General features: G+C 35.2%; 2 protein-coding genes across 3 annotated transcripts in view; one reads left to right on the top strand and one right to left on the bottom strand.

The window, feature by feature from the left end:
- Positions 1-25243, bottom strand: part of alk (ALK receptor tyrosine kinase) — a 457480-nt gene that overhangs the window by 218048 nt on the left and 214189 nt on the right. The window lies entirely within an intron of this gene.
- LOC127180174 (protein piccolo-like) lies at positions 4487-5667 on the top strand. The gene is made up of 2 exons (XM_051134144.1): positions 4487-4637; positions 4734-5667. Exons 1-2 carry the CDS (start codon positions 4578-4580, stop codon positions 5634-5636), a joined length of 963 nt encoding a protein of 320 aa, XP_050990101.1. The 5' UTR covers positions 4487-4577; the 3' UTR covers positions 5637-5667.

Raw genomic sequence — 25243 nt, 5'->3', positions numbered from 1 at the left:
AATTCTACTTAAACTTTAAAATAGGCGTGGACACACTTAAATAAGCAAAATTATAATAATAAGAGGCACATAAGGCAGTGTAGTTCTGTCAGAGTTGGTTTAGTGGTATAGGTTCTTAATCGAGTTTTTGATGCTAGAAATATTAATGTCTGCAGCAGATGTTACTTTGCATATTTTTAAATAATTAGTAAATAAGACAAGTAAATGTCTGAAATTCACATTCCACTGAATCTCAGCAGTATGCTGTTTTGTGAGATAACATGTTTTGTCTTCCAGTGTTTTTTTTGTTATTTATTTTTTTTTTTAATCATCAGGGTTCATTATATTGTATCTTTTGGAACAATTAAAATCCCTTCAAGTTAGTGTAATTCATTTCAAACTAGGGGGAAATGTTTTATTTGCTTACTGTCATTCTTGACAACTGGCTATATATTGCAGATGTCCTGGCTCATAAAGATGTCTTCCAACATCCTCTTCCTACTCTTCTATACCATTCTCCACCTCCTGTCTGACACCCAAGGGCAAGCTCTCATGCACCACAATGTTGCACAGAATTGCTGACATCGTTATTACTTTTGGGAACAAAGAACAGACCACTTCTTAATGGTGAATGTTCCACCTCCCTGTTGTGTACTCCACAAGATTTTACAACAAAAAAATCTGAAATACAGTAATTGTTGTTACCATCTGATTATTGTTACCACGTTTCCACCTAACTAAAGCTTGCACCTCAATCCTTAGATTAATTAGTAAAAATTGCACAGTAATCGTGTTAAAGTAACAGACTGTTTTGCACAAAACAAATTGTATTTATGTAGATAAGATACATGTAGATAAGGGGAAACCAGGCCTTAGATTTTTAATATTTTCATTAATTTTTATTTTCAATATTTTCATTAATTTTCATTCTATTTTATATTATTTATTTTTGTATTCATTTTTAAAATAGCTAAATATGCTCATTTTTCTGAATAAATTAATAACAAATGAAAGCCTAACCTGCATTTCAGTTTACTTTTACCAAGTAAAGTACTGGAATTGAAGAAAGTTTTACATAGAGAAAAAAAAAAAAAACATCTATATACACACACTTCACCTTTAGGTCTGGCCTGAATAAAGAATGACACATCAAAGAAATGTCTCTGAAGTCGGAAAAAAAAATGAAATTGTTTGATACTGACATTTAAACAACCAGTTTAAAATGGCACTGAGAACTATATCAGATTTTATTTTTATCATCACAATCATTTGTCTCATGCCTACATCCACCTATTTCAAAAAAATTAATACGTTTTCTCAAGCTTATGTAGTTATTTTTCTGATGTTTGCTGAACCCTCATCTGACTCAATTCCAGAATCCAGATGGTTTCCTCAGAAAGAGAAACACTGGGGCATTAGTCACAACCAAGACTAGACAATCTATTTTACCTGTCTCTTTCTCTCTGGCTCACACAAATCAGGTTACCTGCATTTCCCCCCAATGCCGTCTTTTATAGATCATCCCTGCATTGGAAAAATGAGGCTTCTGCTCGCTACTGTCTCACTGCTGTGTTAATGACTTCCTGAAGAGGAAAGATTGCTCCCCAATCAAACCTGCTCCACCAATGGATGATCCTGCTGGGCTGGAACATCCCCATTACGAGTGATCTTTAGGGCAATCCTGTCTTAGCTGGGGGGAAAAACATTCTGATGACAAACAGAAGGGCATGTTTACATTTGCTAACAGGATAGAAGGTCGATAAACCCGCCATTGTAAGAGGAAAGAAAAATATCATTGCACATGAATATGGTCCTGTAACTGATAAAAGTGAAGTAGAAGCAAAACCAAGGACATGGACTTCAGAGTCTCAGAAAACATACATACTAATAAAACGAACATATGTGGATATGAATAATCACTTCGTTTTTGCAATCTTATATCAGCACAGTATCTTAAGGTGCTATTATAGTGCTTTTTGTAACAGTCATACTGCAGTTTGTCTTTCTCCTACACATTTCTCACCTGCTTCATCTAAACACAGTTCACCATTAGCAGTTCAGCTTTTGGTTCCTCCAGGAGTTAAACAACAAACTGTGAAAAGGCAAAACGATCCCAGGAAATCCACCAAAATGTGCGTCTTACTGAGAAGATTTTTGTCTGAATCTTTATTTTTTAAGGGATGTTCACTTAAGTAAATGAATAACAATAGATAGATAGATAGATAGATAGATAGATAGATTCTTCAGTCGATAAGAAATTACGTTTCTTGTGAAAAACATTTCAGGATTTCTTTCCATACTATGGATATGTATGGTGTGCCCAAGTTTGAACTTCCAAAATGCAGTTTAAATGCAGCTTCAAATGGTTCTAATTGATCCCAGCCGAGGAAGAAGGGTCCTATCTAGCAAAACGATTTGTCATTTTCTAAACAAATTGACAATTTATATACTTTTAAAACTGAAATGCTCGTCTTGTCTACTTCTGCGTGAACTCTGTTTTTTTTTCGGTTCAAGACAGTCAGGGTATGCTGAAAAACTGCCATCTTGTTTTCTTCACCAACTTCAAAATCGTCCAACATCACTGCAGAAGTACCGACCTAGTGTTTACAAAGTGAACATACATAGAAGATCAAATGATGAAATAAAACAGCGATGAAGGACGATTTTGAAGTTGAAGAAGAAGAAGAAAATGGAAGTTTTTTGACATACCCTAACTGTAGTGACCCGGATTACACAGACTATACATGCGCATCGCAGAGAAGAGACAAGACAAGCATTTGAGGTTAAAAAGTATTCAAAAAAATTGTCAATTTGTTTTGAAAATGACCGATCATTTCGCTGGATAAGACCCTTCATTCTCGGCTGGGATCGTATAGAGCCATTTGAAGCTGCATTTAAACTGCATTTTGTAAGTTCAAACTTGGGGGCACGACTGAAGTCCACTATATGGAGATAATTCCTGAAATGTTTTCCTCAAGAAACATAATTTCTTACTAGAAAGAAAGACATTAACAATTTGGATGACAAAGGGGTGAGTAAATTATCTGTATATTTTTGCTCTGGAAGTGAACTTCTTTAAATGTAAAAGGTTTTGACGGTTTAAGTCTATTATTGTACCTCATACAAAACAGACAGAGAATTTCTCCTTTTTGTATTCCATGGAAGAAAAAATGTCTTATGAGTTGAAAGGACAAAAGAGTAAGTAAATGATGAGGTTTTTGTGACAACTGACAACAGTCTTTTAAAGTAGAAAAGTGTAATCTCTGCCACACCAAACATAATTGCGAAAACAATGACAGGATTCTAGAACATTTTCTATTCTTCACTGACTGAGCCAGTGTTGGGCTTTTCAGGATTCAAATCGAGCAATGATTTGATGGCACCACAGAGACACAAATGGCTTATAGTTGCAGCACACTTCACCTTTTAGGGTCTAGACTAGCAAAACTTAACACTTCTATAGTAAACGTACTGAGAAAAATGAGAATTGAGAATGAAAATGTCATGACATTCTGTGGCGTTAAAAATGAAGGGTTGAAATGGCAGTCTAGTAGTATAGTGCAGTGTTTCAGCGCCCCTGTTGTGAGGGACATCCCAGCGTTTGATCCTGTGGGATTAGCTTTGAGCCGGTGTGATCTGGATTTAGCCTAAGTCACTGCAGAAGAGAAGCTGGTTGACCATGGGAATCTATAAAACCACAGAACCTTCAGCTGCAGCATGAAATTGACAAGCCTGTATGTTTGCGTTAGTTTAATTGTTTAGTATTAGTATTGTTTAAAATGTAATTTGATAGATCATGGTCATCCCTAAAAAAAAATAATAATAATAAAAAATAATAATAATAATCATAATAACTGTTGCATATATTTTGGTGTATCACAAAAAAAAATAAATAAATAAATAAATAAAAGTTGCCATTGAGCTGTATCCATTCATAATTTCATCTACTACACAAATTATTAATACTTGAGCATCAAGCAATTTTCATAAACAGGTGCAGCTGTGTTATTATTATTTTCCTGATTAACTTTTATTAGGCTGTATTGGAAATAAGAATGTTTACTGTGGTTATTTTATCTCTCCCAACCAACAACCGACGATTGTTAAGCCATTATTAACCATCAACCTACAAGATTGTGTTAAATTACAATTAAATTATGTGGCTGTGACCCATCAAAAGTACCTACATTTATTTTCCAGTGATTAATTGTATACACGCAAAAAGCAGCATAAACAACAGAATGTGAGGGTTCACATGGTCACATCACCTGCAGCGCTTCTGCGAATGGAGAAAAAACATAACAAAGCTATATATTGTTACGATGACTGGCTAAGTGCCCTGGTTGTCCACTAGAGGGCACTCCATCCCAGACTGTTTCTGCCTAACGAACTACATGTCCCATTATCCTTTGCCATATCTCAGTACTGTTATTGTTCACAGCTGTTTTTCGTTTTCTCATTATCTCTGCCTATATAAGCCTGGTGTTTTTAGTTTCTCCTGGTTATGACCTTTGCCTGTTATCTTGACTATGATTGTGGATATATCCTTGAATAAACAACTGCACTTGGATGCTCAGCTTTGTGTTCTCAAGTAGTTCATGACAGAGGACTTCACCCCAAAATGGATCCAGCAGTTCGTCTTTTACGCCTTCGTCAAGGTAACCTGGCCATTGAAGATTATGTTCAAGACTTTACTGAGCTAGCTTATTTGACCAGCTGGGATGAGTTATGCTTGATGATATTTTTTTGGGCAGGACTGTCTGAGCCACTCAATTCAAGCTACAGCTGATCTTCCTGAGCTCCATCAAGTCATAGCTGATTTTCCTGAGTCAGATCAAGTCACAGCTGAACTTCCTGAGCCCAGTCAAGTCATAGCTGATTTTCCTGAGTCAAATCAAGTCACAGCTGATCTTCCTGAGCCCCGTCAAGTCATAGCTGGACTTCCTGAGCCAAGTCAAGCTACAGCTGATCTTCCTGAGCCCCGTCAAGTCATAGCTGATCTTCCTGAGTCCCGTCAAGCTACACCTGATCTTCCTGAGCCCCGTCAAGTCATAGCTGATTTTCCTGAGCCCCGTCAAGTCATAGCTGATCTTCCTGAGTCCCGTCAAGCTACACCTGATCTTCCTGAGCTCCATCAAGTCATAGCTGATTTTCCTGAGTCAGATCAAGTCACAGCTGAACTTCCTGAGCCCAGTCAAGTCATAGCTGATTTTCCTGAGTCAAATCAAGTCACAGCTGATCTTCCTGAGCCCCGTCAAGTCATAGCTGGACTTCCTGAGCCAAGTCAAGCTACAGCTGATCTTCCTGAGCCCCGTCAAGTCATAGCTGATCTTCCTGAGTCCCGTCAAGCTACACCTGATCTTCCTGAGCCCCGTCAAGTCATAGCTGATTTTCCTGAGCCCCGTCAAGTCATAGCTGATCTTCCTGAGCCAAGTCAAGCTACAGCTGATGTTCCTGAGCCCCATCAAGTCTTAGCTGATTTTCCTGAGTCAGATCAAGTCACAGCAGCCTGTACTCTACAGCCTGTTCATTGTCATAATAAAGTACAGTCAGCCAAACGTATAAAAAACCCCTTCCCCTCACTCCACAACAAATCTTTTAAATTTAACAGTAGAACAGAACTAAAAAAACAAAACAAGAATGAAAATATAAGCTAAAAAGCCAAAACAACATTCATTTGTATAAAATAAATACTTTTTAACTTGCAGCATACTAAAAGAACATCAAATTAAGATATGCATATTTGAAGGTATATTTGAGGTAACTCCATCAACTATATCGGTAAAAAATTTGAAGTGCCAATTTTTTTTTTTTTTTTTTTTTTTTTTTTTTAATCCTTGTACGGAAACCTGGCTATACTTCTGATTAATGCTATTTGGCACTGAACTCAAACTAGCTCAGACAGTTTTTCAGTGAATAAAACAACCTGGTTAAAGGCGGCATAATGACTTTTTATGGTTTAAAAATGTGCTTTGACTCATATTTTTCTCACTTCATTTATCAAAACAGACTGTTCTGGCCAGTTCTGTAAAAATCCCTTTTTATTTTTTCTTAACAGAGTCAATGTGAATTTAAGTATGTTATAACACAAATGCATTAAAAATATTCATAAATGCATCCATTATGTTCACTTCTCAACTATGGTTACTCCGCATGCAAATATCTTAGGCCTACTTAATATTCAAGAAAACAATTTATTTTTGAAAAGCACAAGGACCGAAGGCTTACGTTGAGATGGTACAACAAATGCAAATTCATCAGTTTAGCGTTCAGTTTTGAATATCAAGTTTGCAGCTTTTGCTTTATTTACAAATATTTGTTTCTAGACTGAAATGCTTGCTAACAGTAAATGTTTAGGACTGAGTGTTCATTGATAGTGACTGTAAAACAGGTTTGTGATTACTTGTAGGTCTATTTTTAATAGTGTAAGCTAAAAATAACTAACAAAGCTAAGACCACAGCCTTTACTAATGTATTTATGCTCATAAAACTCATCACATTTGCTAGCTAATGCATTATTAGTACAGCAACAACAACAAACATACCAATCCATTTACTTGTTTGGTGTTTCTATCCATAATTAATTAAATTAATTTTGTTTTCATGCCAATTTCTGAGCTTTAAGTAGTGCTGGTACAGAAATTAGGCATTTAATAATGATAAACAACGTGGCTGCAACAGATTAGCATTTGTGCTGATCCACTGAATAAAGAAGAAAATAACAACAGCCAACGCAATATAGATTACAAGACCCTGCAAATATTTGCATTGCAGAGCACTTGAGTGGAATACAATCCATCACCTCTAATGGACCAAACATTACAATGATGCTGTTCTGATTTGTAATCAGAGGAGAATTTCTTTACCATGTTTGGAGACAATGGCTCAGAAATTGAAATTGCTCTCATTCATGCGGTGTCGTCTTTAATATCTTATTAATTATGGAACTAAGCAATAGGATGTGTTACCAATTGCAACAAAAATGATTAAAGTATATAATGGATTTGGGAAAAATGTGCTGCTTTCTATACTTTCATTAAATCCACCAGCATGCTGTGTTTTCTCAATTATCTCAGTACAAGAGAATGGTTGCTTTTTCTGGCAAGAACATTAGTGTGAAGAAAGAAAGAAAGAAAGAAAGAAAGAAAGAAAGAAAGAAAGAAAGAAAGAAAGAAAGAAAGAAAGAAAGAAAGAAAGAAAGAAAGAAAGAAAGAAAGAAAAAAAGAAAAAGAAAAAGAATAAAAAAAGACTTGCATATACACTTTTTTAGATTTATTTATTTAGTTAGTTTTTGTAAATATATTAATAGTTTCCCATTTCCTAGTGTTTGAATGTTGTATTAGAAACAATATATAAAGAAATCAAGGAAGGTCATTGAAATCCATGTGCCCCAAGCAGTATTCACAATCCAGGAATGAACATTTTCTCCTGTTCAGTAGAATAAGCATTTTAAGAACTAGGAATATTAATTTAACACAGTTCTAGCATTGTATAATTGCCCAGGGTGAATATCTAATTCAGTTCAAAGTTGTTGACAAGGTTTTAAATGAGGCCACATACATGTTCTCTATTATTTAACTCCTATCAAGGGTAAAATTATAATTGCAGGAGATGCCTGTTCAGAGAAAGAAAATGCTTTGGGAACCTGTAATTAAAGTGTAATATCAAACAGCATCGAGCCAGTAATACTTTTAAAATAAAAGAAAGAAAGAAAGAAAGAAAGAAAAAGAAAAAATGAATCTCAGTTTTATTAAAAAACAAAGTTCTGCTCCATATGTTTGAATGATCTTTATGGGCAGCAGTTACTCTATTTGACATCCAGCTGGCCTATACCATGCATTACTAATACAAAACAATGCTCCCAACAGAGCACAAGTTCAGCTTACAAATGTGAATAAATAATCCAAATTATTTAGAAAATCACACTGGGGTGTTTGTTTCAACAAAGAGCCTGTCAACAAGGAGAGAAGCAAAGCAAAGAAACCTAAAGATAGTTTATAATAACTGCTTTCATGTTTTATGAACAGCAAGAACAATTTTCACACAAATAAGCATGGCTTTTGGATGTCAAACAATGGTCAGAGTTTATAAAAAAAAAAAAAAAAAGAAAAAAACAAAAAACATTTGTCTACAAGTGCACATACTACATTTAATCTCTCTCGACCTGCAGCTGGCTCACAGGAACAGTGCAAAGTGCATCTTAAACTCATTCTTACTGTCGGAATGAACACTCTCATTAAATTTTATCGACCAAGACATCAGCAATTGGTTTTCATTTTCAATTTTGCAATAATAATTACTATCTGCAGCAATACCCATTGTAGCAATAGTCCCAGTGGTGTTTAATTAATTGATTTATCTTGGGTCACTTCTCAACAATATCAATATATTCTTCTGTCTGGCTGAGCCATTAGATATAATAAAAGCATGACATTGGGCAATCAGTGGCTTCATTCGGCCCAGACTCTCTGCTTATCTGCTCATAATCACGCCCTCCATCATTTTATTAGCCTTTGATGCGATATTTATAGCATCCTCTCTTCGCTTAGACCTGAGAGTCTGCTTTCTGGAAACCCTAAAATGAAGTTGTACCACAATTGGATTACTGAAGGAATAGGTGACTTTCTTTCTTTCTTTCTTTCTTTCTTTCTTTCTGCTTCTCAACTTTGTCATTCCAAGCATATTTTTTTTCTTCATTATTTAATGTAAAATGTTATATAACTTATTAATGATACTTGTATTATAGCTAACAATTTGCAGGGTCTAATTTATGAAAAATTTAAAGAAAAAAGAAACAAAGAAGAAACAAATGGAATGAGGGTGAAAACATATCTTATTTTCTATAAATCAATGGTGTTACAACTTGATTTTCACTTTGCTTGTATGGAAAACAGAAGCTTGGATTTTGCAGGGATTTGAAGGGATGGAACAACATGGGGGTTGGAATTTTGGATGAGTTATTGCTTTGAAGTACCACCAAGAGGTCGGAAGTTGATTCAAGTTTTTCTAAATAAAGGTGCAAGTTTTTCATTCCAAAAATGTTCTCTCTAGACATGACACCCGTGAAACTGCAGGAAAAGCTCTCAAGCTCATAATCATTTCCCTGTGCATCTCATTTCCACTAATTCCAAACTCTTCATTTGCTCAGGGCTGATCTACAGGAAACATGACTCCACAGTAATTATACCATTCTTCAAAGGCAGAGCTCCAAAATAGTTCACATTGACGTACAGGTAGTTGAACCATGCAGGAGGTGAGAGCAGGAAGAGGCTTAGAGAACTGAAAATCATCTCTTTTTGTCTTAGGAATGGCAACAAGTTAGGCTGAAATGGTACATGATCCCTGCAAGCCGGCTTAAGAGCGATATCCACTTCTGGTATGACATCTCCATCTCTGATTTGCTTCAACATGAAGGGAAAAAAGGAAGGAAAGTCATATAAAGGGTGAAAGCCATGAATGAATGAATATAAGAACAAACGGATTGCTTTGATGTTAGAGGGTTCAAAGCTTCCTCTGGGGTGAAGTAAAGCTCAAAGAATGGAGACATTAATTGCACCACCCTTAGAAAAAAAAAAAAAAAGATAGTTGCGCATGAGCATATTTTTCTGCATTCTAATGAAATATTGGTAGCACACGGTCAAGGCAGCGCTTTGCTGCGACATGCTAGATCAGTGGTTGCTAAAAAATGCTAAATGCAAATAATAAAATGCACTCAATTAGGACAGCTAAATAAATAGGCATATCAGTTTGAAAAGGAATGGAGTAAATGCTTCACATATCCTTTGTTGTTGATGTCAAAGACTGTGTGTCCAATTAAACTTGGAATTTTGCTTCAAATGAGTCCATTTACTTTGACTACAGCTGTATAGACAACTTACGCAGTTACCGTCTACAGCTACAAGTTGTGTGAAAAGCCTTCACAAGCAAATAAAAAAAAAAAAAAAGAAAAAAAAAAGGTAATTGCTGTGAAACAGTATAGCTATTCTCAACCTAAGAATGACTTTCTTCTTTCAGACAAATACAATCGGAGTTATATTAAAAAAAAAAAAAAAAGTCCCTCTCTCTTACTCTAAAATGTTTTTTTACTTAGTATTTTTGTCTTGTTTTCTAGTATAAATATCTAAAAATTCTTGAATCAAGATTAATTTACTTTACAAGTAAAACAACTTAAGATATTATGTCTTGTTTCCTAAAACAAGTTATCAAAATTTTGTTACATTTTGCTTAAAACAAGAAAAATAATAACTCAATGGGGCAAGGAAAATAATCTTGCTTAGCCTTTTAATTAAGATTATTTTGTTTGTCTCATTGTCGAAATCTATTAATTAATTAATTAATTAATTAATTAATTAATTTATTTATTTATTTAAATATCACTTAATATCTTAATATCTTAAGCTATTTTATTTGTTGAAAAATGCATCTTGATTCAAGAATGTTTAGATATTTATACTAGAAAACAAGACCAAAATACTAAGTAAGAAAATCATTTTTTGCAGTGTGGACGGTTAACAATATAAGAAACATATTCATATTTAAAGCTTTATAAACTGTAAACTCTAGCTTCTGCAAACTGTCTTATGTGCATTCATGAAAAGAGTGGCATTCAAGTGGAGTTAGCACTGGAATCAGCTAATGCTCATCAGAATGCGTAAATCTGTGGAAAAGGAATAGAAATAACGATTGTGTATGAAGAAATATGAAGAAAACATGTAAATATATCAATATTTCTCCAGATATGCACACTTTTGGCAGCAGACCTGACTGAATATGAATGTGCGTTGTTATTCTATCCAAAATACCATGCAGTATCGACTGATTATTTTGCCCTTCTTACCTCGTACATAAATTAAGAAATTACTGTCCCTTATCAAAACTGTGGTATGATACACAGTTTGTCAAGCTCAAGTAAGAGTGTGATTTTTTTTTTTTTTTTTTTTTTTTTTTTTTTAACATACTGTGAATGTAAAACAACAAACAGAAGGCTTTAATAACCCCCAGGATCCATGTGGAACAAACATTTGATTTCAAACCCAGTATCATAGCTATTAAACTATTTTTTGTTATGATGTTAGTTATGTTATGATCTTGTTATGACATATAGTGCAACTGCGCTCACGTTGACCCGAGTTCGATTCCCATCTCGAGGTCCTTTGCCGGTCCCGCTCCCCTCACTCCTCCCAGCTCTTTCATGTAATCTCTCTACTGTCCTATCACAATAAAAGGCATTAAAATCCCAAAAATATAAGTAAAAAAAATATATAATAATAATAATAATAATAATAATTAATTATTACACAGCTCAGACTCTTTCGGGGCAACTTAAGTCAGTGCTATATGCTTGATAATTTTTCTCTGCGGAAGCATTGCGTTTGGTTAGCTAATAAAATATTAAAGCTTAGTTCAACATTATGTAGACAATTTCTTAATTCTGTCATCCTGGTATCGTGGACTTGCTCTATTGTTTCATACAAACGCAACTGTTGCCTTTTTTTTTTTTTTTTTTTTTGTACATTGTAATGGATTATAAGATAACTAACAAACTAGTACTACTACTTAATTATTTATGTGGTGAAATGTTGTGTAAGAAAACTGGTATGACTGCACTGTATCCCTAAAATGTCTAGTTTAAAGTTGCCATTTGCTAGCAACTGATTTCTTCATGAAAGCTTTGCGTTCAAATATTTCATCTCAGATCAGTGTTTGTGTCTAATAATTTTGCCACGAAACATCTAAATAATCTATCAAGCAGCTGTGTAATAAGTGAGATAATGTACATTCAGACAGTTGTTATCGCAAAATAAAGATGTATGTTATCCCTTACTTATTATAATCTTAATTCAAGTGATAAAGGATTTTGAAAGTCTGACAGTAATCAGTGTTGAGTGCTACTGTAAGGTTAACTCTGCCTGGTTTAAATGTTTCAAAATGATTAACAGTTGAAAATATCTAAAATTTAGAAAAGTAATCAAAAAGTAATTAAAAGTAATAAGTTTCATTACTTTAATAAAGTAATTGAAAAGTTACACTACTTATTACATTTTAAATCAAGTAACTTGTAATCTGTAACCTATTACATTTCCAAAGTAACCTTCCCAACACTGGTTCTTAGCAATGCATATTGCTAATAAAAAATTAGGTTTTGACATATTTACGGTAGGACATTTACAAAACATCTTCATGGAACATGATCTTTACTTAATATCCTAATGATTTTTGGCTTAAAAGAAAAATCAATCATTTTGACCCATACAATGTATTTTTGGCTATCACTACAAATATACCTGTGCTACTTAAGACTGGTTTTGTGGTCCAGGGTCACACATTTAGAAATAAAACATTTGTTTAGGATAATGTAGGGCAGTTCATGATTGTTTATACAAATGATGTACATGATGTTTAACAATTCTTTCACTGTACTGGGTAGCTTTCTTGGCTTTGCTGCTTGCAAAATCTGGATTCTGAATTAAAACTAGTTGAGAAACACTTTTCTGAATCACAGTTGGAGCAGTAAATCCATTCCACAGACTAACACATAAAGGCACAAGCTTTACATATTGAGGACATTAACCTCACTAAAAGCATATAATGATGCCATCTGGAAAGACAAATTAAATAGTAAACAAATTACAGTGATGAGCAGGTGGACATTACCTGTGAAATCTTCTGGAAGAGACAAGTATCTGGTGAAATGTCAGTAACAAGCATTGTTTGACCAATAATGGAGTTTCTGCTTCACCCCAGTGGCTGTCCGCCAAAAATCGAAAGATAATCAGACAGATTTAATATCATCACTACATGTAAACACCATTAACAATACACACCCTCACAAATACACACTGACTATGACAACGTCAAAAGACCTAGAGTACCATATGCACACTAATTGGACAAAGTGCAGACAGTGTTTTTAATCACATCACAGTGAACATTAGGGATAATGAGGGTCTTATTTTCTTCTTTGAAATGTACGCTGTAGCTGTAATTAGGGCTCATTGTTATATTTATCTTCCGGTGTGGTGAGTAGCCATGGCAAGATTTGCAGGCAGACATCTTTGTCAATTTATTTTAAAGTAGGTAATTTACTTCACCTACCATGGACCGCCATTGCCCTCTGGAGATAATTTGAATGACGGCGGTACAGCTTAAACTGATAGTTTTGAATGTTACGCAACTGAAGGGCTGAATACTATTATGCAACCACAATAATTTAATCCAACACTTCATTTGCAATGCCTGTGTTGAGCTTACACATTTAATCAACTTGTCAGGTGAAAAGTGGCATTGATTGCACAGTAAAAGTGGGTGTTATATACAATTTAAAAAGTGGTTGTTACCTCACGGAGCAATTTCTACCTGATTCAGCCCATAAAATAATTATTTTGTATAAATTAGTGCATTTAGGTTGATTAAGTGATGATATTTTGACCTAAACAAAACCAGTTAATTTAAATATTATATTTTTTATGTTATTTTTTGTTACTTTTTTTTTTCCCCCAAGTGTACCATAATGGAGCAAATGCATATGTTTTAAAACAATGCTGAATAGTAATTTCACTACTAAATAACATTATCCAATAGTAAAAAAAAAAAGAAAAAAAGAAAAAAGAAAAAGTGTACATGTAACACTTGTTGATTTCAGGTCTAGATCACTGAAGTACTTTGCATTCTCAGTTGAATGTATTGCCTTAACAAGGTTATAATGATAGTATCAAATATTAAAACCTTGTTTATTTGAAATACAACATGGAACCGAATGATTACCATATAGCGTAGAATGGGGCTAAAGGTGCCCCAGGGTAAAAGGCACCTTTTATATTATTTTCTGTGGGTGCCAATAGCCGTGCTTGCGGCAGCCTGAGTTCGAATCCTGTCTCGAGGTCCTTAATTTTATCTAAAGTATTTGTATCAATACTGTGTGCCTTTTACCCCATGCTGGTAAGTCTTTCACCCTGTGTGTGGGGTAAAAGGCCCCCCTTGCCACCTCATACATTAATGAGATTTTTAGACAAAATAAAAGACTTAGATTTATTTTCACACGAAATCTGTTGCTCCATAAATGTTCAATACAAATGTATGTTTTTATTTTTTTATTATTATTTGTACAAATGCTGTTAGTTGTACAATTTTTTTCCACCTACATGTGAAAATACTAAATATTATATCAAATTAATGTCATATATAGGCTATAAAATCTGCAGTACATATATACATATAAAGAATAAATACTTGAAATATATTTAATTTATTTAACTGATAGACAAGAGGGAAAAAAATGGTGCGACACGTAAAGTAGCCTATATTTGCTGAGTTTCAGTTCAGTTTTGTGACAGAAAGGAAACTGAAATGGCAGAAAGCGCCTTTCTGTTTGTTTGATTGTTTGTTTGTTTTTAGGTTGATTTTGCTGGTATAAGGAAAGTTGAAGTAATCGTGCCTGCGCATACAAACACAAAACATATCAGTTCCAGGATTTGGTACTTTTTTGGTAACTATCAAAATAAACAGTGAACGAAACATCAGCGCACCCACCTCAGTGTGTCACCGTTAGAACACGACTGAAGTACAAAGTCTATAATCTACATTATAAATAATAGTTTAGCATTTGGATGCATCGCAAATATGGAAATATTATGGAATATTTAGATTTGTGCCGAACGAGAGAGGTAGGATACAAGAGCACAAAGTTCCATTTCGCAAACAGTTGAGTGCGCAAGTAACGTTATGCTAATTTGTCAGTAAGAGACGTGTTCAGAATCAGCACATGGTCACTGTCTAGTGGTCTTTGTTTTCAAGTGCGCAACTCCTGGCATTTGTTGTTCTTGTGCCGGCGGTTATCAAACAGAGTTGCATTACTGCGGGCGCCCCCTTCTGGATTGAGGGTGAACTGCCTGTATTAGTCGCACCGAACCGAGATGCCCGTACCGTGACGGTTCGGTACGAATACATGTATCGTTACGCCCCTAATATATAATAAAACTAGACATGATTTAGCATTCACCCCTGCACATTCATAAATTACCACTTAAATAACAGTAAAATAACAAACTTCTGAAAGTCACTTTAGTTTCAAAAGTGTTTTCCATCTGTGAAAAGTATTCACAAGATTTAATAAGTTTTGATTTTTGCAAAGATTTTAGGTGATCAAAAGTGTCCCATTGAAGATGATGGCTCTTTTGAGGAATCACCAAGCAAGCATCATTCTGGGAACACCATCAACATTTTGTGGATCACCTAGGAAACAGTAATTGCAAATAAACTATGTGCTGAATCAAGTAAAAAAAAAAAATAAATAAAGTAAACTGATTTTAGATCTAGTCTTCTAAATGAGCACAGAGTGAATTTCATTGTAACGTAATTCAAGACATGAATACTGTTGAAAACAGCATGAATACAGAAAACAAAAACTCAGCTAGGAAGATTATTTCATTAGACCAGAAATACACATTTGGACCTAAATGCTAAGTACTATGTTTTCCCAAATTGTTGTTGGCTTAGCATATCACACTGTGAACACCATCCCTACATTGAAGAATGGTGGTGGTTGTATCATAGGGCATACTTCTCTGCAGCAGCAACTGGAAAACTCAAGATAGGAGGAAAATGGATGGAGTTAAGTACAGAGAAATCCTGCAAGAAAACGTGCTGCAATCTGCAAGAGCACTGGGATTTGAAAAATAATTAATCTTCCAAATAGACAGTTACAAAACCATACAGAAATAGCCATGCTAGAGAGGCTTAAAACTTAAACTTTAAAAAAAGTTAGAAAAAAAGGTTAATTTCCTGGTGGTGGTGTAGTCAAAGGCCAGACTTCAGTCTGACAGCATCTGTGGAATGACTTTAAAATTGCTGTTTACTAATGGTCCACATCCAATTTGATGGAGCAATTTCCTTTAAAAATGTCAGGAAAAACTAGTACTTATACTTGCAAGAACATTTCAAGACCTGGTTTGAAGACCAAATTGCATTATGTTTCTTATGTACACAAAGTATAAGTCACTAGGCACATTAGAAGGGTGAAATCTGTCATCTGCGTATTTTTTGTTTATTTATTTTTAATTATTTCAAACTTGTATGTTTGATGGTGCATCTTTTAAAACAGTATAATGTAATAAACAATATGCTTTATTCATGCTATAATAAAGTAAACACGTTTTTTTTTTTTTTTTTTTTTCCCAGATCAAATATATATATACACACACTTTTTTTCTCTTGCCCAAAAGATGTGTAGCACCTAAGCCAACACACTATTTGGCAATTTGTAACTATATTTTATGGACTGGGTGGGGAATTTGTTTTTTTTTTTGTTGTTGTTTTAATAGATATTATAAAAACTAACAAACTGACATACTTTTTATGCAGTTCTGAGCTGCATTCATCCCAAGCTGCATTCAACAACTAACAGCAAACATGGCCTTCTTCAACAGAGCACGGAGTCAGGCTATGTTTCCATGGTTACAGGACCTGCAGAGTTCTGTGCAGAAAATTTCCTTGTCTGCTCTACCTGGGTAGCCAATTCAGTAGACAGAGAAAATGTACAGACGCACCAAAAGACTTGTGGTACAATTATCAATTTTTTAAAGCACTTCTATGAAATACAGACATACACAGGTACATTGTAGGGCAATGTTTTGAACAAATATAAGACTGTAAAGAAGTTCTCATGAGACACACATGCATGGATTAGGAAAACATGTTCAAAATACCTCTCGAGTGCATCTTAGATCTTCATTGTCGTCCACATTTTAATTTAATTTAATTTATTTTTATTATTTTGTTTCGTTTTATTTTTTACTATTTTAAAATGATAAAATTAGAATGATTTGTTTTTTTTTGTTTTTTTTGTTTTTGTTTTTTTTTCTGCTATTACTATGTTCACATTGTTAATGATTACCTGTATGAATGTATACATCTGTTGATCTACTCTGAATGAAACATAAGTTAAATGAACATTGTGACACTGTCACACAGGACACCTGTTTTAACCTGCTCAATATATTATAATGATTTTATGTATATTTGAGTTTTAATAGGTTTTCATGTTGTCTTAGCCATTTTATTCCTCTTAAACATTTTATGTGTGTATGTCTTTAAGACATTCTGGGTCTGCCTGTCATGTGACTCATCACAAGACAGGAAACAGGAACTGAACCTATAAAGGAGGCAGCATGTCAAACAGTCAGGGTCGTTGACCAAACACTATATGCTGGATTGAGGAGTTTAAGGATTTACCATTCTAGCATCACCGCTGTCTTGGATTATCACATTTGTTGGACTGTATATACACCGGTGGACACTTTTATTTCGAAACTTTCGACACACTAGGACTGTTTTAGGGTACAATTCAATTGGACAATCTGCTTTTAACAGCCTAAGTTATTCTAGTTTTACTGTGTTGTTTTAAGTTCCTTGTATATTTATGTAAATGCACTTCATTTATTCATGGCACTTTTGTTTTTGTCTTATCTTTTTAAACACTTATTTTATCTCGCAGTATAATCTGACCCTATTTTAACAAATGTAAATTCGACCAGTAGGGCCGAGCGTTACAACATAACTTATTAAAAGCAACTGTTCTTGGTTTTCCATTCATCTTATCATTTATTTATATTATCACTATCATTTTAGGGCTGCCAAAGGATTAATCGCATACAAAATAAAAGTTTGAGTTTGCCTAATATATGTGTGTGTACTGTGCAATTATTATTTATATATAAGTACACACAAATTAATGTATATATTTATATATACATTATATATATACATTATATATATATATATATATATATATATATATATATATATATATATATATATATATATATATATATATATATATATATATATATATATATATATTTACTACTTTAAAAATAAGAAATTATTATTTTATTATTTTTAGAAGGTTCCTTTGCTGGGCCTCTTGGATCTTTAATTGAATATGCTTAGCCTAGTTTACAATGGTTATTTATGTGAAATTAGTGTCTTATCATATAAATGACAAACATGTATATCTTTTCTAGACATGGCAGCCATAATGATTGTTTTAAGGAGCTCCAAAGCTTTTAGCGCCTTGACAGTTAGTCACTAGCGAATTACAATACAGCTAATGAAGTGATATATCAACACAGTAATCTCAACTGTGAGTTAAATCAAGCTCTACATACATCATTGTAGCAAGTTTAGCAGCATTCTACTAGAAAAAAGTATAGATACCACTGGGACCAATAAACAAGCTTTGCAATCCATTCTTACAGATTACGATACAACAATTTTGGTAACATGTTTAGTGCTTAGTGTGATGTGGATTAAGATTCTATAAAAAGTAGCATAAGGATGGTGTTGTGGCCTAGCGGTTAGCACACATGCACTACAGACAGAAATAACACCATTAAATCAAAGTCAAAGGGATACTTGGCCTATCATATTTCAAGTCATATGAAGTTATATGAAAGCTTTTTATAGAGAGCTAAGCGTTCCCCTCTCTGTCTCAAATCACATTTGGTGTTTTTAGACACGTCAGTGTCAGGATGAATGTCGATGACATTAAACATCATTGGTTCTTGTGTCATTTGATTCCAACATATAGTACTAGAATTCAAACCTGCTACATTAAAATCACTATGATTGGTTTAAGAACTTCTCAGATAGGAATATTATGTTCATGGTTCTTTTTTTGTGTGTTTTTGGAACCTTTGGACTATTGTTACAGTTTATGAAGAAGAACTGTATTGAGATTCTTCACAACTTTGGGGTTCCACAGTAAAATTTGAATTTGGAAGAACGTGAAGGTGAATTGTTTCTTATATAATAAAACCTTCTTATTGTTTTACTGTAGATCTCATGTTTCAGACCCACATATAGTACACAGTAGACTGTAAAGGTCACGTGTTCCAATTGTCAACAGCAGCCATAGGGCTCCACAGGTGAAGAGGTGGATTAGGTTCAGCAGAGGGAGCCAGATCCCTGGGCACTGCACACCCCTGAGTGGTGCATTCTAATCCCCCATGTAAGTAAATGACTGAATAAACAGATGAATAAATAAACGCGTTTAGTGGGAACTTCAATTAGCCGCTTGTTTGACATGCGCCGCTGCTGCTGAAACTTCTCTGGAATGCGGTATAAGACGCTAGCAGCAGAAACCTATTACAAGTGACAATTTCTAAAGCTGAAGCAGAACTGCAGCAAAGCTGTGCACTGCTATTCAATGCATAAAATATTCAAATTTGAATAGAAATATGATTTTTGGTGTGGGCGAAGGTCATAGGGAGATGTGCAATGGTACCATTTTGATTTGTTCTCCAAAAAGAAAATTGCTGTGCAAGCTCTCCTGTTTTCTTTTTTTTTTCTCCTTTTTTTTCTTTCATAAATTATGTCCCTTTTACCTATAAATATGTGCTGAAATGTGTACAGAAACGATCAAATAGTTTTAACCTTAAAGGATTAGTTCACGTTCAGAACAAAAATGTACAGATAATGTACTCACGCCCTTGTCATCCAAAATGTCTTTCTTTCTTCAGTCGTAAAGAAATTACGTTTTTTGAGGAAAACATTTCAGGATTTCTCTCCATGTAATAACCTTCTATAGTGCCCCCAAACTTGAACTTACAAAATGCAGTTTAAATGCAGCTTCAAAGGGCTCAAAATGATCCCAACTGAGGAATAAGCATCTTATCTAGCAAAACGATCGGTTATTTTCTGAAAAAAAAAAAAAAAAAAAAAAAAAAAACTATACTTTTTTTAATCTCAAACGCTCATCTTGTCTAGCTCTGTGTAAACTGTTTTGTTGTTGTTGTTGTTGTTGTTGTTGTTGTTGTTGTTGTTTTCTCGATCATGACAGTTAGGGTACATCTAAAAACTCCCAGTTCACACAGAGCTAGACGAGACAAGATTTGAGGTTAAAAAGTATATATATTGTAATTTAAAATAATAATAACCGATCATTTCGCTAGATAATTAAGACACTTTTTCCTTGGCTGGGATCATTTAACTCCCTTCGAAGCTGCATTTAAACTGCATTTTGGAAGTTCAAATTTGGGGGCACCATAGAAGTCCTTTACATGGAGAGACATCCTGAAATGTTTTCCTCAAAAAACAAAATTTCTTTACGGCTGAAGAAAGCAAGACATGAACATCTTGACAAGGGGGTGAGTGCATTATCTGTAATTTTTTGTTCTGGAAGTGAACTAAATCTTTAATTCGATTCTTAATTCTGAAGAAACAGAACAAACTGAGACAGACTAAATTCAGAAGAACTGTGGCAACATCTCCAAGATGCTTCAAGAAACCTACCTGCAAAGCTACAGTACTGTTAAAAGTTTTAGGCACTTTTGTAAAAATGCTGTAAAATAAGGAAAAAAAAAAAAAAACAGATTTTCTTTATCATTTTAACTTCTGTTAAATAAATTATATCAACATTTGGTTTGACCATTCTTTGCATTTAAAGTGGCTTTTGCCCTAGGTTCACTTTGCCCTAGGTGCAAAGTTTTTCAGGTAGCTTTGCAGGTAAGTCTCTTGAAGCATCTTGGAGACATTGCCACAGTTCTTCTGGATTTAGTCTGTCTCAGTTTGTTCTGTTTCTTCGTGTCATTCCAGACAGACTGGATAATGATGAGTTCAGATCTCTGTGTGGAGGGCCTTGAAACGCCGGCTGTCAGACTTGTTGTGCAAACAAAAATCTCACTGGATTATTACAGTTAATGGCAAATGTACGTTTGGAAATGTAAACTGATATTTTCTGCTGACACACTACAGCAAAAGACATAAATAACTGACCTAAAACCATTTTTAGCTGGTGAAAATACTAGTGTTCTAATAATTTTGGCCACCACTGTACACCGCTGCAGGTGAAAAGAGCCCACTCTCATGGGTCTACAATATACCAATGCCAAGATATGGTGGGGCCTCCTCGGAACCCCCAAGGGCCTTGTAACGCCTACAGATGGCCTCAGTACACTGGCCTATGTGAAAAGGTCCCATATTTTACAATGTTCTGGTGCAGAGATATTGCAAGGGCCCTCAAGGGCCTCATATGACTAAGGGCCTCAGTACATCAACCCACATGACTCTTGGATATTTTGGTGTAAATATTGGACGGGCCCTCAAGGGCTTTAGAGGGCTAATTCAGTCCATTGCCTTAAGTCAAAAAAGCTCACCCCATGTCTCTACAATGTTCAGCTGCTGAGATAGCCCTGGGGATCCCTGGGGCCTCAATGGCCTTGGGGGCCTGTAAAAGGATTCAATACACTATCCAAAATAAAACAGCCCATCCACTATGTTCTGGTGAAGAGATATGGCTGGGGCCCTAGGGTCCCTCAATGACCTCAATACACTGCCTTGAATCATTAGAGCCCTTGCCCATGTTTTTAGGACTAGGTGCAGAGCAGAGACCCCGTTAACCTTATCACTACATCAATCTTTTTTTTTTTTTGACCTTGATCAAGTATACTACTGTAATAACATCTGAAAATGTAAGAATATGCTTATTTATTATTTTAAAGATGTATTTTTTTTGCCTTTCTTAGAATAGGACAGTATGTAGACAGGAAGCAAAGTGGGAGAGAGAGAGAGGAGGGACAGGATCAGGCAAAGTCCTGATTAGATTAGTTTATTTTTATAAGGTGAGGCAATAGTACATTACAAAGAGAGCACAAAATGGGATATCACATTTTTCTGGAACACCAGAGTGGCAGGTGACCGCAGATGCTCTGTGTTTGTTCTGCTGCTTTCCTAAATCTAACTTGTGTAGACATAAACCTACAATTCTGTCCACACAAACTGAGCTTCACAATCTGAGGTTGATTAAGCAGAAAATCCAGGGCGCATGAAACAGAAAGGCCATGATGTTCATGTTGTGCTGGGTGAAGTGAAGGTCAGGCTGTCTATGGGAGACAGTAGGTCCAGAGGCCAAGCGTCTTTCATCTTTTTGGCACCCTTGGCAATGTCACACTGTACCTGGGGAGCATATGGTGCTGGTTTCTCTTGTCAAAACAAAATTAGATGTTCTTACCTAAGTGTGTATTTTCTCATGGTTGTGTATTATGACCCTGTGCTCCCTGTTTGTTTTTTGCCCAACATGTAAGATCCTTAAAGCAGGTAAACAACCATTAGTTCTACCCATCCAAATCTATCTAAGCCCTCAATCCCATGGCTAGGTTGGCTCCTCATGGACTCCATTAAAAAACATGGTGCATACTCAGAGACCAACACACTTCAATCCTACAATGTTGCTGGGCATTTCTGGAATCACAAAGAGCAGCAGTCTGCTTCAAAGCACTTCAGCCTGTGCAAACAATTCAATTGAACCACAGTGGCAGTAGATGATTCAACTTCTTTTTTATTTTTTTTTCCCTTTATCCAGCTGATGTTGTCTGAACTCTGCATGCATGATTGAAAAATCAATGCTCAATCATATTTTCTGTAATCTCTATGTGAGCATTTCTAGGCTGACAATATGCAAGTGCAACAATCCTTTCAGATCAGAAGACACCTGCTAAGAAGCAATGAGGCCAAAGGCCGTATTTTTCAAAATAAGAGAATGTCTCAGACCTTACTTTTTAGGAAATTTATAAAGGTGATATGTGTAATTTTGCTAATGTTAAAGTAAGAGTAAGCCATTTGTAGGCTGATGGCATCCTGTTTGTTTGAGGATCCTGACTAAAGGCCTGTCTCTTGAAGCTTAAGTTTAACAAACGTAAGAAACAGAATTGGTTTTGAGTTGACAGAACCAAACAAATCCAATCAAGTTTAGTTCAGGTTCAGTGGTTTCACAATGCTTGCTATTAATGTTCTTTGTCAGCACAGGATTTGATCCTGAGTTTATGACAATGTACTTTGCTGAAGTGCAACAGATCATTATGCAAGAATCCTTGCAGGGAAGTTTATATATATTATTTTATTTTATTTTATTTTATTTTTGCATTATTTTAAATAAAAGAATCCAATAATTGTGAAGGTGTGTGCCTTTATGTACACTGCCGCAAGTGAAAAGAGCCCACTCCCAAGCTTCCACCCCAAAGGGCCTTGTAACACCTACAGATGGCCTCAGCACACTAGCCTTAAAAGTGAAAAGCGAAAAGGTCTCATGGTTGTCTTTACAATGTTCTGGTGCAGATATATCGCAGATGAATGCACATGATTGACTAAGTATACCACCCCACATGATTTTTGGATGTTTTGTGGTATAGATGATGGATAATGAGATAACTAACTGCCTCAGTGCATTGCCAAGTCAAAAGAGAACTCTTTAGAATTCTTTATATAATTCTTTACATAGAAATGTGTATAAAGAAAGCCATACTGCGTGGAACAGTGGTAAAACCATTTAGTGACCAATAAAAAATTTAAAAAAAATAAAGAAGCCATTTGGTGACTCTACTGGCACAGAAATGACACACTTTGCCTTTAATAATTTGTCCACAAGCTGGAAGTTAACCAAGCTTTGAGGTAATGGTTTGTTTTCCTCTGTTGAGGATCTATGCAGATTTTCGCATCTCAGCAGTGATCTGTACCAGTTCCGCTCTCCACCACCTGTTCTCTGGGCATGCTGCACAAAAACTCCCCTGAGTCCATAGACTCCTGATGTTGCTGTGGAATTAATGTCCTGTGATCATCTCAGGCTTTGACCGCCCCAGTTTGCTATTCAAATAATGAAATAATGAGCCCTATATTGCTATCATTAATGGTGTTAAGCATGCTAATGGGGTAAATGTCAACTCCACATGAATTTGTGCCAGTTTTGTGTATATACCCACAGGCCGTATACACCCACAGAATCCCCCAGATATAATATATTTTAAAAAACGTATCACATATCCTCATATTTTTCCTGTTCATTCCTGTATTGGTTCATTTTTGCAGGAGGTGCTACTAAAGTACGTATGCTAAGCTAGGAGGCTAACTATTAGTGCTGAGCTAGTACACCAACTGATTAGATTTTGTAGTAGGATTTCTAACAGGGATAGAAAAGAGAACCTATTACAGCTTATTTAGTCAAACTTCAAGGTTTAAACAGGATTGGAGCCATAGATTGATTAGTCCCCCTCCCCCACTGGATTCTGTTCACACTTGTATTTTTTTGGAGGGGTCAGAACCACAATACGCTTTCATTATGAAAGTGGCTGCTGTTTCCCCTTGTTGCTAGTTAACAATGATGGATAAGAAGGTGGGAAAATGGATAGCATTCCTCACTTTTGTACTTTGGGTTTTTGAACCTTTTGTTTTCATCCAGCATATTACTAACAATACAAACAGTAAAGATATTTCCATTTCAGGCTCTCCTCTAAAAGCACAGACATTTAAATTGCATGATTTATTATAATATTTCCTCCTTTTGGAACATCTAATACAGTAAAGAAAAGAACATCCAGTACAGAAGATAAAAAAAGGATATAAAACCATCACCAAAAATAGATTTAGCAAAAAGTGTGTATCTCATGCTGTATATATGGAACCATATCAAATACTTTATGAAGCCATAACAAAACCAAACAAATTCAGTGCTCTCAACCTTCAAACACACCTGAGTTCCTCCCTGCTACAGTGACCTTACCTTAGTTCGCCTCATTACACTAACCTCCCAAAAACCCACCCCCTTCCCACGGAGCTCAGCCTTCCCTGGTGACAGCCATGCACTACAAGAAGTCTCCAAAGAATGTAAGTGCACCAGCCAATAGAAAGGTAAATAGCCCTGGCATTTCACGCTCTGCATTCATCAAACTTTTCATCCTCTATTTCCCCTCAGATACAAACCCATATGCCTGAGGACATATGGAGAGGAGGTGAGCACAATCATTCACCAGAAGTCCATTGCTTGGTAAGCGGTGAAAGAGGGCAGGAATGATTTGGCCTGTATGTTTTCATTTCCTTTCCAACCAAGTGCATCAAAGCTTTTCCTGCTGGTATTGGAAGGTTGTATATCTCAGAATATCTTTATAACCCTTCGTCTTTTTGAAGAACATAGTTGCATAAATAAATTACTTCTTGGCAGGTAAAGTTATTACTCATAATGATAAATTTGACTTTTAGAAGATGAACTCCCCTGAAACACACTAGTTGTCTACAATGTTCAACAGTAGATTCACAAGCATCTAAGCAGAATTCTGCTCTTTTGAATTCTGAATTTGGTTTTTCCTGAAACATCATAAACAAATTTAATTTCCATCACAACTTAAAGGAGAAGTCCTCTTCCACAACAACAATTTACAGATAATGTACTCACCCCCTTGTCATCCAAGATGTCCATGTCTTTCTTTCTTCAGTCGTAAAT

This window comes from Labeo rohita, chromosome 17 (assembly GCF_022985175.1).
Source record: "Labeo rohita strain BAU-BD-2019 chromosome 17, IGBB_LRoh.1.0, whole genome shotgun sequence".
In the NCBI taxonomy this organism is placed as follows: domain Eukaryota; kingdom Metazoa; phylum Chordata; class Actinopteri; order Cypriniformes; family Cyprinidae; genus Labeo; species Labeo rohita.
This window is presented reverse-complemented; position numbering and strand designations above follow the sequence as displayed.

Coding starts and splice junctions, on each gene's coding strand:
- LOC127180174 (XM_051134144.1), top strand. CDS start 4,578: ATGACAGAGGACTTCACCCCAAAATGGATCCAGCAGTTCGTCTTTTAC. Junction 4,638..4,733: donor TCTTTTACGCCTTCGTCAAG/GTAACCTGGCCA, acceptor TTTTTTGGGCAG/GACTGTCTGAGCCACTCAAT.